Source organism: Alexandromys fortis, unplaced genomic scaffold (genome assembly GCF_014885135.2).
Source record: "Alexandromys fortis isolate MF-2015 unplaced genomic scaffold, M_Fortis_MF-2015_v1.1 scaffold_2_1_26212458, whole genome shotgun sequence".
NCBI lineage: Eukaryota > Metazoa > Chordata > Mammalia > Rodentia > Cricetidae > Alexandromys > Alexandromys fortis.
The window spans coordinates 1312683-1325581 of NW_026067930.1; the positions used below are offsets into that span (position 1 = coordinate 1312683).

At 52.7% G+C, this 12899-nt stretch overlaps 2 protein-coding genes across 8 annotated transcripts in view; both read left to right on the forward strand.

Annotated features, from left to right (window-relative positions):
• Window positions 1-234: 234 nt before the first annotated feature.
• Nrbp2 (nuclear receptor binding protein 2) lies at window positions 235-6076 on the forward strand. Of its 3 annotated transcripts, XM_050145172.1 has the most exons (18): window positions 241-593; window positions 1023-1145; window positions 1213-1314; window positions 1410-1499; window positions 1665-1705; window positions 1805-1899; window positions 2026-2049; window positions 2119-2202; window positions 2285-2340; window positions 2421-2516; window positions 2909-3041; window positions 3155-3257; window positions 3346-3396; window positions 3475-3610; window positions 4259-4312; window positions 4394-4457; window positions 4540-4595; window positions 4682-6076. In XM_050145172.1, the coding sequence occupies exons 1-18, from the start codon at window positions 465-467 to the stop codon at window positions 4748-4750; spliced, it is 1506 nt and encodes a 501-aa protein (XP_050001129.1). In that variant the 5' UTR covers window positions 241-464; the 3' UTR covers window positions 4751-6076. The 3 variants fall into 3 exon arrangements, 2 of the variants coding, with proteins under 2 accessions (XP_050001128.1, XP_050001129.1); XM_050145171.1 differs by having other exon boundaries at window positions 239-593; window positions 2026-2202; XR_007592304.1 differs by lacking the exons at window positions 4540-4595; window positions 4682-6076 and adding an exon at window positions 3916-4035 and having other exon boundaries at window positions 235-593; window positions 2026-2202.
• A 5544-nt stretch (window positions 6077-11620) lies between these two features.
• Puf60 (poly(U) binding splicing factor 60) overlaps window positions 11621-12899 on the forward strand; it is a 10989-nt gene continuing 9710 nt past the window's right edge. The window contains exon 1 of one of the 5 annotated variants that reach the window (XM_050145234.1): window positions 11621-11774. Coding sequence is in view for 4 of the 5 variants with exons in the window: in XM_050145232.1 (XP_050001189.1) it covers window positions 11751-11774 (24 nt within the window). In the remaining variant the exon portion in view is untranslated. The remainder of the gene's footprint in view (window positions 11775-12899) is intronic. The other 4 variants (XM_050145232.1, XM_050145235.1, XM_050145233.1 and 1 more) reach the window with 4 other exon arrangements.

The window sequence follows — 12899 nt, forward strand, 5'->3', positions numbered from 1 at the left end:
AGCAGGATCGGGATGCAGTGCAAGAACTGGCCCCAACAGTTGGCCAGAGTGGTTCCGGAGGAGGCCAGCCAAGGCGCGCTGCGCAGGGAGAGCACAGCTGCCCGGGGTAGCCTAGGAGAGGCCTCCTCAGGAATAGGCGGTGCCTTTGAGGGGCGCGTCTCTTCGGGGCGGAGCTTTTGGAGGAGCAGGAGTGGTCTGGGTGGATGGGGCGTGTCCGGGGCGGGGCTCTGCCGCCCTTGGTCGAGCTACACTCCGGCACCGGCCCGCAGAGGCGGCTCCGGAGGGGCGGGGCCGCTCCTCCCTCGGGTCCGCTGCGAGCCCGCACCTCCCAATTCCCGGAGCCGAGGAGGGCTAGCGGCGGCTGCTCCGCTGGGCTCCAGGTTGGGCTGCCGGGCGCTGGGCCAGGGCGGGCGGGAGCGGGGCGACGACTTGCGCGGAGGGCGGCGGCCTGGGCCCGCCGAGCCATGGCGGCCCCGGAGCCGGCGCCAAGGCGAGGCCGGGAGCGCGAGCGGGAGCGGGAGGACGAGAGCGAGGACGAGAGCGACATCCTGGAGGAGAGCCCGTGTGGCCGCTGGCAGAAGCGGCGGGAGCAGGTGGGCACGGGTGCGGGTGACGCCGCCGTCCCGAAGCCTAAGGCTGGAGGCCATGGGGCCCTTGGGGTCCGGGCAGCCTGATGGTCTCCCCTGACACCCTGGCCTCTGGAGGCCCTCGGAGCCCTTTGGCCCCACGCCCTGGTGAGAAACCCCCGTTCCTTGAACACCACTGTCATCCTGGAACCACCTCCACGTGCCTCTTGGATCCCCTGCTACCCCTCCGGGGATCGTCCTCAAGCTTCACATCCTGGTCCACCCCTGGACACCACCCCTATCCTCCTAGAGGGTAGATCCCCAGCCTCACCTACCCCCAGCTCTCCCTCTGAACTGGACAGGGCTGGCAGCACATTCATGGTTGGGGGAAGGTGGCAGGGACCTCGTCCACACCCTGACTCTATTCGTATTGGGACACACATCCTTCCCACCTAGGTGAACCAAGGAAACATGCCGGGGATTCAGAGCACCTTTCTGGCCATGGACACCGAAGAGGGGGTAGAAGTGGTGTGGAACGAACTCCACTTCGGGGATAGGAAGGCCTTTTCGGCCCATGAGGTGAGGCCTGTTCATACCCCCTTTGCTCCATATCGTGATTGCCCCCACGACCATCCTCCTTCCCTAGGAGAAGATCCAGACCATGTTTGAGCAGCTGGCGCTGGTGGACCACCCCAACATCGTCAAGCTGCACAAGTATTGGCTGGACGCCTCTGAGGCCCGCGCGAGGGTGAGCTAGGGGCGGGTGTAGGGCGGAGTGAAGCCACAGGCTGGGTGGGGCAGCATGGGGACCCACCCGCAACGGCGGAGCCCGCCTGCCCGCAGGTCATCTTCATCACAGAATACGTGTCGTCTGGCAGCCTCAAGCAGTTCCTCAAAAAGACCAAGAAGAATCACAAGGCCATGAACGCCCGGGTATGGGGAGTGGGCTAGGGACTGAAGGGAGTCCAAAAAACTTAGGGACAGTAGTGGGGTGGGGGGTTCAGAGTGACCTCGGGACAGGAGCGGGGTAGCGGGCGGGCTCCGCAGGCTCAGCAGCCTTTCGGTGCCCACCCGACGGAGTCGTGCGTCCGCTGCCAGGCCTGGAAGCGTTGGTGTACGCAGATCCTGTCGGCACTCAGGTGAGAACCCGGACTTGCCCACGCGCTTGTCCCCTGCTCTGCACCTTTCCGGTGCCCTCTGACCCGGTTCTTCCTGCCTCCCTTCCTCTATGCTTGCAGTTTTTTGCACGCCTGCAGTCCCCCCATCATCCACGGGAATCTGACCAGCGACACCATCTTCATTCAGCACAATGGCCTCATCAAGATCGGCTCTGGTGCTGGCGAGGCTGGGCGGGACAGGGGGAGGGAGGGTTGGGGAACCTGCGGGAACCCAGGGCAGAGATTGCCCAGTGTGCCAGCCTTCTGACGCCTGCTCTTTCTCTCCGTGTTGGCCATTGCAGTGTGGTACCGCATCTTCTCCAATGGTGCGTGGGGCCTCTGGGGTGTGGGGACCTTGGAGAAACTGATCTGCTCAGCCCCGCGCTCTTCCTTAGCACTTCCTGATGATCTCCGGAGCCCCATCCGCGCTGAGCGGGAGGAACTTCGAAACCTGCACTTTTTCCCACCAGAGTATGGCGGTGAGTCCCTTATGGGTCTCTAGGGCACCTGACCTGCTGGCACATCAGACTGACCAACCCTGCCTTGTTCTTCCCATTTCAGAGGTCAATGATGGGACTGCAGTGGACATCTTCTCCTTTGGGATGTGTGCACTGGAGGTACTGGCCACTCTCGACATAGCCTCTTCTCCTCTGGGCTCCAACCCATCTCACCATGTTTGATCTGTCCCTCTACCCAGATGGCTGTACTGGAAATCCAAGCCAATGGGGATACCAGGGTCACCGAGGAGGCTATTGCTCGAGCCAGGCACTCACTGAGTGACCCCAACATGCGGGTGAGGAGCTTACCTTGCTCTTCTGGGATGGGCTGCAGGTGCCTCAGCTTGCCCTTGAAGTGCTCTGGACAGTTGGAAGTCTAGTCTAATCAGTGCGTTTGGGAGTATACCAGCTGCTGCACTAAGGCCTACCTGGAAGAAAGGCTCCTAGGACTCAGATTTCACAAGGGTGACTGGAAGTAGAGCATGGGTATTCGGCCCAAGTTTACAGCATCAGATCCTGAGCTGCTAATGGGAAGCCTTCCTCTTCTCTGCATCCATACAGGAAGGCTTTGCAGCACCACTGAGGAGGGAGGATGTGATGATTGGACCCATGGGGTCTAGGGTCTTCAGGGACCTCTCTAGAGCAAGGATCTTCCACCCACCTCCCACCTTTCCTCTCCACCACCTAGGAATTCATCCTTTCCTGCCTGGCCCGGGACCCTGCCCGCCGGCCCTCTGCCCACAACCTCCTTTTCCACCGAGTGCTCTTCGAGGTGCATTCGCTGAAGCTGCTGGCAGCCCACTGCTTCATCCAGCATCAGTGTGAGGGGCACAAGGGCTAGGGTGGGCCAGGAGCCTGGGGTCAGAACGTGGCAGGGTCTTTGCAGGACCCTTGGCTTGGGTCCGTCTCCCTGAGCATGTTTTGTGATTCACAGACCTCATGCCGGAAAATGTGGTAGAGGAAAAGACCAAGGCAATGGACCTGCACGCCGTCCTGGCTGAGATGCCCCAGCCCCATGGACCCCCAATGCAGTGGCGGTGAGCAGTGACCACATAAGGTTTCCCTACTAGCTGCCTGGCTAGCCTTTAGCCTGACACCGCTCATGTACCACCCACTCCATTCTAGGTACTCAGAGGTCTCCTTCTTGGAGCTGGACAAATTCCTAGAGGATGTCAGGTGAGAGCTGGCATGAGACTGAGGAAAATCACTGTCAGGCCTGAGCCCCCAGCTATATACCCGCTGGTGTATCTCCAGGAATGGGATCTACCCACTGATGAATTTTGCGGCTGCCCGGCCCCTGGGACTTCCCCGTGTATTAGCTCCACCCCCAGAGGAGGCCCAGAAGGTCAAGACCCCAACGCCGGAACCCTTTGACTCAGAGACCAGGAAGGTGAGTCCTGACTTCTGTTGAACTGTGCTGTCTTTCAGAACTGTCCACAGCCAGATAATGGGTGCCTTTCTCGGGGGGGGGGGGGTAGGCTCTGTCTCCCCATCCCATTTCTCCTCCAGACTGCCAGAGACCAAACCCAAGCTGACCGCTTTATGGACACTGTAATCAAGCTGAGACACCCATTTCCCCAAGGCTTCTTGCTTTTGCAGCCCTTTCCCCGTCCTGTTGCACACCCCATTCCGGAGGCTTTGGCCATGTCCATTCCTCAGCAGGACCCAGAGCCATCACCTTCCTTCCTTCCACAGTGCACCCTAAGTTCAAATGCCAGTAGTCAAAGTGTCCTGGATCCTGGCTGCCCAGAGAGTGACTAGAAGGCATTGTGAGCCCCAGCCTCCTGGCCTCCTGGCATCTTGCTTTTCTGTGCAGTATGTCCTGGGACACAGCATTTCCCCTCCCCCACCCTTTTCAAGGCATTCTGTTCACTCAGTACTCAAACCCAAGCCTTCGCTGACACCTCAGTGCTGGTGCAATGGGATGAGCTTTCTGGGCGTCCCTTGGAGATGCTTAGTGTTTTTGAATCTCTGCTGATCTTTCTGGGTTCCTTTGCTAAGCGGTCCTGAGTGGCTAATGTAACTTCCCTGCCCTCAGGTGGTCCAGATGCAGTGCAACTTGGAGAGAAGCGAGGACAAGGCTCGGTGGCACGTGAGCAAGGGTGCTGGGCAGGGCTACGGGGGCTGGGGAGGAATCTGTGCTGGTGTGCTGACCATGCCATTGCATCCACAGCTCACTCTGCTTTTGGTGCTGGAGGACCGCCTGCATCGGCAGCTGACCTATGACCTGCTCCCAAGTAGGCTGACAGGGGACCAGGTGGCGGCCTGGGGCTCGGGCGGGCGCTGGCTGGTGCCACCACTCACTTGTCCTCTCTTCAGCCGACAGTGCCCAGGACCTCGCTGCGGAACTAGTGCATTACGGCTTCCTGCACGAGGTAGGCGGGGTGCACTGCAGGTTTGGAAAGGTGCAGGGTGGCATGAGCTGCCCACGACTCCCATGTCCCCTACCCATCCACTGCAGGACGACCGGACAAAGCTAGCAGCCTTCCTGGAGACCACCTTTCTCAAGTACCGTGGGACACAGGCTTGACCTTCCCAGTCCTGGCAGCCCAGCAGGGATACCAGGGCTCAGGGTTGTCCACTTGGCAAAGAGCGCCATACTGCTCAGAGCTGCCTTCTGCCTGTGTTTCCTGGAGCCAATGAACACAGGCCCTGCTAGTGAAGACCCCTCCCCCCCCAGCTTTCTGCAGCAGTGTGGGTCCTGGGGTGGTGATGGAGTCCCAAGCCTGAATGGGAGTAGAGGATACAGGTCATTTAGGGGAACTTCCCCATCTGGTATTGGACAACAGCCATACATTCAGGTGACATAGAAACCTAGGGAAGGAGCTTGAACTCAAAAGTAATAGAGCCCCTTCAGGTGTCAAATGCAATACTGGGCATCAGGCAGACCAGACTTGGCTGGAGACTCAGAGGCTAGAGAGCTTGGAGTTGGATCCCTGGTCCCACCCAGAGCAATCCCAATCCCATGCATACCTGTCCTGAGCCCCCTCTCACTGATCTTCCACACACTTGAGATCAGGACCTGTGTCCTCCCCAGAGTCCTCCAGCAGGATCAGCAGGATCTTTCTGTTCTTCATTCTTGAACTGCCTGTCTTCCAACTTCAAATTTAAAGTCTTAAATGTTTTTTAAATGTATGTATAAATTTAATGCACTCAAGTTCCTTCTTAAATAGTTCTTCATATATGAAATCAGGAAAGACACTACTGTATTATTAATAGTTCCACATTGCTGCTGTCACGTTTGTCACAAACCCAGTGGCTTGAGACAACACTAATACAGTTCTGTACATCAGAAGTTTGATACAGGCTCCCACTAGATTAAAACCCAGTCATCTGTGACTGAACTCCTTTCTGGAAGAGGGATGTAGAGTGGGGATGGGGCTCACCTCCTGCTCCTTCAAGCTACTGGTAGAATTCACTTCCTTGCCGTGGTAAGGCAGAAATTCCTACTTTTTTACAGCTGCCAACTAAGAACCCTTCTCAGCTTCTAGAAGCCACCAACTTTTCTTAATTCTCCTTCCACCTTCAAGACCAGCAGCGTCAGGTTGAATGTGTGTCATGGACTAGCTGTCTGGTTTTCCACTGCCTGGAAGGTTGGGGCCTTTTGTGAGTAGGTTGGACCCACCTAGATAATCTAGGATGATACCCCCTCAGGGCCTGTAGCTGAATCACACCTACAGAGCACCTTTTGCTACCGAGACTAATCATCCTGGGGTTTGGTGCTTAAGAGAATGGACGTGGGCACACGCAGGGTGGGGGTGTTGCTGTGTTGCCTACCATACCATCTTAACCAAAACCAAAACCTAAAATAAAGCAAATCTGTCATGGGACAGCTAATAAACGGAATGAACACTGATTATGCATGGTCTGACATAGTTTATTTGGAAAATTCGTAACAGACTGTACACGTGATTAAATTGAACTCAAAGGCGTCTGTGCTGTACTTTATCTTGTCTCTGTTCAGCTTATCTCTATCTCTAGAGATAAGATACAGTTTTGCTAGGTTGCCTGGCTTGCCTGGAACTCAGTATCCAGACCTGGCCTGTGCAGTGTTTATAGGTGTGAGCCACCGTGCCTTACTGCATATTGTTTTAGAAGTTGAATTGTTGGGGACACAGGGTCAATAGTAAAAAGCAAGTACAATCTTCTGCCCTGATTTCCCACAAATTTCAGTCTCTTAGCCTCAGCCTGGAGCTCACTCCATAGACCAAGCCTGCCTCAAACTCAGAGAACTACCTGTCTCAGACTCCCCAGTGCTGGGATTAAAAGTGTGTGCCACCATGCTATGCCACTAGCATGCTTTGGGTCCTGTTTATTGCTTTTTATATGTTAGGTGTTCCCACATGGCAACTTGTCAGGCTAGTCACCTGCCCACCCTCTGAGCCAGCATCCTATGAGTCTGATGGACATCAGAGCTGTCTGAGTATCAGTCTAATTAGTGCCGGTCTCAGCAAGGAACAAGGTGTCCCAAGCTATAGTTTCTTTCTTGCACAATTTTTTGTTTTCTCTGAAGTTAATAATTTTCTTTTTTTTTTTTTGCTTCGTTTTTTTAAAAGCATTCATTTGTCTGTGTGTGTGTGTGTGTGTGTGTGTGTGTGTGTACCATAGCACAGAAGAAGGTCAGAGGGCAATCTGTGGGAGTTTGTTTTCTTTCCACCATGTGGGTTCAATTGAACCCACTTTATCAGGCTTGGTGCCGAGCCCCTCGCCTGCTGAACCTCTCACCAGCTCTTCCCCTTAGCCTTAGCTTTGTGTTTGCCATTAATTCATCACTGGAGTCCTCTCAATATTTAGGACCAAGTACGACCGGCCACTGTTTCTCCTTTTACAGGCTCTCTGCTGTTCTCTTGTCCTGTGTTGTAGTTCAGGTAGCAGCATGTGTTGCCCTGCACCAGGATTCTATGGCATACTCTTCTCTCTGGGCCCATGCGTTCTTCTTCCTTCATTTATGGCACCTGAAAAGAAACAGCCTTCAAACTGTCCGAGAAAAATATATTGGAAATTATGGAACCTTTGTCTGTTTGTCCTTATTCTAGTCTTATACATGATTGAAAATGTACCAGGGTACAAGAAGTTTGCTTAGCTGAGAATCCTTTCTTCTCAAGATTCAAGGGTGTCAGGTTACATTCTTCTAGTTCCAGGAATTGCGATGCTTCTGAGTTCTGACCTTTTCTGTAAGAGCGCTTCTGTTTCTCCTGCCCGTTCTTTGCCCAGTGTTTTGGAAATTATCAGGAATTCACCACTGTAAACAAAAAAAAAAAAAAAAAAAAGAAAAATGACATTTTAGCAAATTGTTCATTGATTTCTCTATTTCCTAGATAAATTATTGAGATGTATATTTGTAGTCCCTATTGTTTTACATTTATTTATCATGTGTTTATGTGTATACACACGGATGCATGAGCTCATCATGAAAGGGCTTAAGGGCAGAAGTGAAGACTTCTTTTTTTTTTCAATATATCCCAACACTGCTGTTTTCCTCTTCCCTCCTTCTAATCTCCCCAGCCCTCCAGATCCACCACTCTTCCGTTTCCCTTCAGAAAAGCACAGGCCTCTGGGGATATCTCTGGAACACTGCATAACAAGATACAGTAAGACTAGGTACAAACCCTCATATAAGGGCTAGGTGAGGCAACCCAGTAAGAGAAAAAGGTCCCAAGAACAGGCAAAAAGCGTCAGAGACACCCCTATTCCCACTGTTATATGAGTCCCACAAAAACACCAAGCTAATAACCATAACATATATGCAGAGGACCTAGTGCAGACCCATGCAGGTTCTGTGATGGATGCTTCAGTCTCCTTGAGCCCTTAGGAGTCCTACTTAGTTGATTCTGTGGGCCATGTTCTCCTGGTGTCCTCCACCTCCTCTGGTCTCTTCTTCTCCCTCTTCCTCAGGCATTTCCCAGATTCCAAGGGGAGGAGCCTGATGGAGATCTCCAATCTGGGCACTCTCTCTGCTGAGTGTTTGTCTTTGGGTTTCTGCATCGCCTCCCATCTGCTGCTAAGGAAGGCCTCTCTGATGACAATTGGAATAGGCGCTGATCTGGGCTTCCGCCTGCCAGGGTGGCTTCTGGTAGAGCAGGGAGACAAGACTTATTTTCAAAAGCAATTCTGTGAAATTGTGAGGTTCAGGTATTTTACATGCGTAGGACTCAGGAGAGGGACATTCCCCATTGGTAACTCTAAGAACCTGGTCCAAGCTGGATGGTGGTTGTACACACCTTTAATCTCAGTACTTGGGAAGCAGAGGCAGGAAGATCTCTGAGTTGGAGGCCAGCCTGGTCTATGGTCTAGTTCCACGACAGCCTGGGACACACGGAGAAACCCTGGGACGCACAGAGAAACCCTGAGACGCACAGAGAAACCCAGTCTGGGGAAAAAAAACAGAAAACCTAATTCAGCTACCTCTGAAACAGTGGTGTTTACAGGCTGGACCATGCCATTATAAGTGAATACAGGTTCTTCGGAGTGAAAGTAAAGCAAGGACAGGAAAATCCGAGTGGGGGCAACCAGATGCTGGGCCATGTGTGGAGCAGGCATTCAGAAGCTGTTTTTGCTAAATCATTAGCTCTTTGCTGACTCATAAGATAGCTGAAGCCGGCCGGGCGGTGGTGGCGCACGCTTTTAATCCCAGCACTCGGGAGGCAGAGGCAGGCGGATCTCTGTGAGTTCGAGACCAGCATGGTCTACAGAGCTAGTTCCAGGACAGGCTCCAAAGCCACAGAGAAACCCTGTCTCGAAAAACCANAAAAAAAAAAAAAAAAAAAAAAAAAAAAAAAAAAAAAAAAAAAAAAAAAGATAGCTGAAGCCGTCAAATGCTGTCACCATGCAGTCTCTTCTGGCTAGTTCTTCTAAAGAAGACAAATTCAACATCTCAGTGAATTTAGAGGTTTTAGCAGCTTGCGAAAGACCTTTCTGAAAAGTGTTGTACGTTAGTATCAATGGAAGCTACCACAAGAGGGTGGTGCCTGAGGTTCCCCCTGGTGGAACCTGGTGGAACCCCTGGTGGTTCCCTGGTGGTAAGATCCAGCCTACTCAACACCCTGGGCTGGGGATTGCACCATTTTCAGAGGTTCTGGTAGGCCCATCTTGTTTTAAATCTTGGAGAATACTGACCAATGTGATTACAGTTTCTATTTTTTTTGGGGGGGGGGGACTTTTCAACTTTGTTTTGTTTTCTTTCTTTTTCTTTTCTTTTTTTTTTTTTTAATTTTGGTTTTTCAAGACAGGGTTTCTCTGTGTAAATAACCTTGGCTGTCCTGGAACTTGCTCTGTAGACCAGGCTGTCCTCAAACTCAAGGGTTCCACCTGCCTCTACCTCCTAAATGCTGGGATTAAAGAGGTGTGCCACCACTGCCCTCACTTGGCTGAGATAGGATCTATTTAATATCTGGCTATCAGAGCTAAACAACTTGGAAAGGAAGACTAGGATGGTATCCAGTTTACAGAGATCCGCCTTGCTCTTGCCCTGAGTCTGAGCGCTGGGACAAAGGTATGTGCCACCACATTCAGGTCAACTTTATTTTCCAATCTATTAACTTGCTTGTTTTCATATTTGCTTTTAGTTTTTCAAGACAGGGTTTCTTGGCTGCCCTGAAACTCACTCTGTAGACTAGAGTGGCCTTGAATTTAGAGACCTACCTGTTTCTGCCTCCTGAGTACTGGGATTAATGTGTGTGTCGCCATCACCTTTGGGCCATTTTCATTTTTTTCTTTGGAAGAAATTTCAGTCAGTGGTCTCTTTTTTGAGACAGGGTTTCTCTGTATAGCTTTGGAGCCTGTCCTGGAACTCACTCTGCAGAGTAGGATTAAAGGCGTGTGACACCACCGCCCAGCTCAGTTGGTGGTCTTTATATTCTTGTTTTTTGGGTTGCAACATCTTTTGGGTATCTTTGATTATACTGCTTTCTCAGGTTTGTTTGTTTGTTTTGTTTTGTTTTGTCTTTCAAGACAAGGTTTCTCTGTAACATTCCTAGCTGTCCTGGAACTAGCTCTTGTAGACCAGCAACTCAGAGATTGGCTTACCTCTGCCTCCCTCCCAAGTGCTATCATTAAAGGCCTGTGCCACTACCAACTGATTTCAATTACTGTTCTTATTCTTTTGCTTCCTTTATTGCCTTGGTTCTTCTGACTCTTATTTCCTCACCCTTCCTTGCTTGGTGATTCTGGTTGGCTGGTTGTGCTTAGGAATGAGATGCTAAACAGGGTGGTGGTCGTGTACGCCTTTAACCCCAGCACTCGGGAGGCAGAGACAGGCGGATCTTGGAGAGTTCGAGGCCAGCCTGGTCTACAAGAGCTAGTTCCAGGACAGGTTCTAAAACTAGAGCGAAACCCTGTCTTGAAGAAACCAAAAAATAAATAAATAAAAATAAATAAATAATGAGATGCTAAGCTGGGTCTCAGTGTTTCTTTTCCAGAGTGAAGCTAATTTGCAGCCACTGTTGGCAGAACCAGACCTTCTGGTAGGGGCAGAAGTCTTGGGGCAACTACGTTTTTGTTTTTTTTTTTTTTTTTTTTTTTTTTTTTTTTTTTTTTTTTTTTTTCCTATCTGCGCTTTTCCCGGAAATTCCAGACACAACCGTCATAAACCAGTCTGCAAAGGCAGCGCCCACCCTTCCCCAACTCCCCAGCAGTTCACTTCTCTGCCCTCTTAGGCTTTGTTTGTTTTCAGTATAGCTCTTGTGCTACCAAAGGGACTCCGTAAGGGGAGGAAAACATTCTGCCTTATTTTGCTAGAGCTCTCTATATTAAATTCTAAAATTTTCCGGGGTGCAAAGCAGAATGGCTATCGGGGGCAGCTAAAGGTGCCTGAGCTTATTTGGTGATGTTTTGTAGGCAGCTTTGGGACTCGGTGGAAGACAAACGTCAGAGCAGCTCCTCCGCACACAGCACAGATGAACATACAGGTTTAAACATACACAACTTAGGACTTGGGGACCAGCGTGCCCACAGGACTGTATACACAACTGGCTGGGGAACCATCTCTTGGGTCCACCAGCATGTCATCCGTTTTAAAAAGCTATTCGTTCACAAGGAAAGAGATTGTTTCCAAATAAATGCAGACTCCTGACTTCAGAGACGGACAAAACAAAGATGCATCAGTTCTTTTGTCTCTTGTCTCAGATGTCAACGGACGGAGTCGAGAAGGGATCAGCCGCACTTTTCCGCTGCTTCTGCGAGGGGATTTAACCAAAATAACGGTGCTGGTAAAATAGGCAGAACTGATTCAAGAACGCTACAGGCCGAACTCCGCAGGCCTCTCCGGGCCGCCACTCCCACACTCCCGCCCGCCCCGGCCCCGCCCCGGTCCGCCCCGGCCCCGCCCCGGTCCGCCCCGGCCCCGCCCCGCTCCGTTCAGTTTTAGTCCGGTGCGTTAACTGCCTGCTCCGCCCCGGAAATGCGTTCCGGTCTCCGTCCACGTAGCTAGGGAAAGGTCTATCGCGAGAATTCCGCGTCCTGTGCCCAGATCGCGCGAGACTGCGGAGGGAGCTGGGGCTTGTGGCGCGCGCGGCGGCCGCGACGGACGCAAGATGGCGACGGCGACGATAGCTCTTGTAAGTGAGTCCCTCGCTGCCGGGGGCGGCAGTCAGCTGGTGGGAATAAGTCGTAGGCCGGGCCAGGACGCGGAGGGCCCCTGGGTGCGTAGCGGCTTGACCGGGCCTCATACGGACCCTCTTGTGGCACGCGGGGCGGGGGCGGAGCGGGCGCGCGCGGCCGCTGCCGCGACTGAAGCTGTAGCTTCCGGCTCGAGGATTCCAGTTTCCGGCGGCTGGGCGGGGTGGGCCGACCGCAGGCGGCCCTAGCTGGGTCCCCCGTGGGGCGGTCCTCGCTCTGCTGAGGTTGGGCGACAGCTGTCTAGGCGGCCGGCGGCGTCAGGGAGCCGTGGCGCCTGCTCTGGGCCTCCGCGACTGCGCCTGTGTTAGGGACGCGGAAGGGGCGGACCCATGACATTTGCTCTGCGCCGTGGTGCACAGAGAAGCGGGTTTCCCATTTTGTTACCCCACAATCCTCCCACATCTTTCGAGCAATCATTCTTCCCCAGGCTCTGTTGGAGAACCCAAGAGTCAGTGCCTGCCTTGGTCGCAGGTCTTGTGGGCGTCCTAAGACTCTGCTCACCCCGTGTCTTGTGCTGGCGAGCCTCCGCCTGCTCCGCTCAGCTTGCTCCCTGGTCAGTCAGGAATATTCCGGGAGTGTCTGCCACATGTCTTCCCGCTTCAACCTTAGGAACCATGTATCTCTTGGACCTAACCCCACTGCAGCCCAGCCTTTTATTCACTGCCACCCTCACCAAGAAGGATGGAGCAAGGTCTGGGAAGACTTAAGCAGGATTCATAGGGCCAAGTTATACCCAGGCTGCCATTGCTCGGCCTTAGCTGGGAGCTGCACCTTCGTACTTGGGAAGGGGCTTTTGCCCCAGTTTGTGAGGGATAGATATAGTGTGTGCCACTCACATCGTGGCTAACTTTAAAAAAAAAAAAATGCTCTGCTGCTTGAAGCTACAGGAGCAAATGGGCTTTGTGGAGAGACAGATTGTTGAGTACTAGGTGACAGTCCTGTCAGATGATAGAAAGGAAAGAGACAAGGTATGAGATACTCTGAACAGCACTGGAGGAGAGTGGAGGCCTCGTTTCTGAGTAACCGCTGGCATTCATGCAGACTGAAAGGTTAGCGGGGGGGAA

Excerpts from the sequence above, each read along its gene's own strand:
- Nrbp2 (XM_050145171.1), top strand. The coding sequence starts at position 465 with ATGGCGGCCCCGGAGCCGGCGCCAAGGCGAGGCCGGGAGCGCGAGCGG. Across the intron at positions 1,900-2,025 it reads CCTCATCAAGATCGGCTCTG|TGTGGTACCGCATCTTCTCC; the intron begins GTGCTGGCGAGG and ends TGGCCATTGCAG. Across the intron at positions 3,258-3,345 it reads GGACCCCCAATGCAGTGGCG|GTACTCAGAGGTCTCCTTCT; the intron begins GTGAGCAGTGAC and ends ACTCCATTCTAG.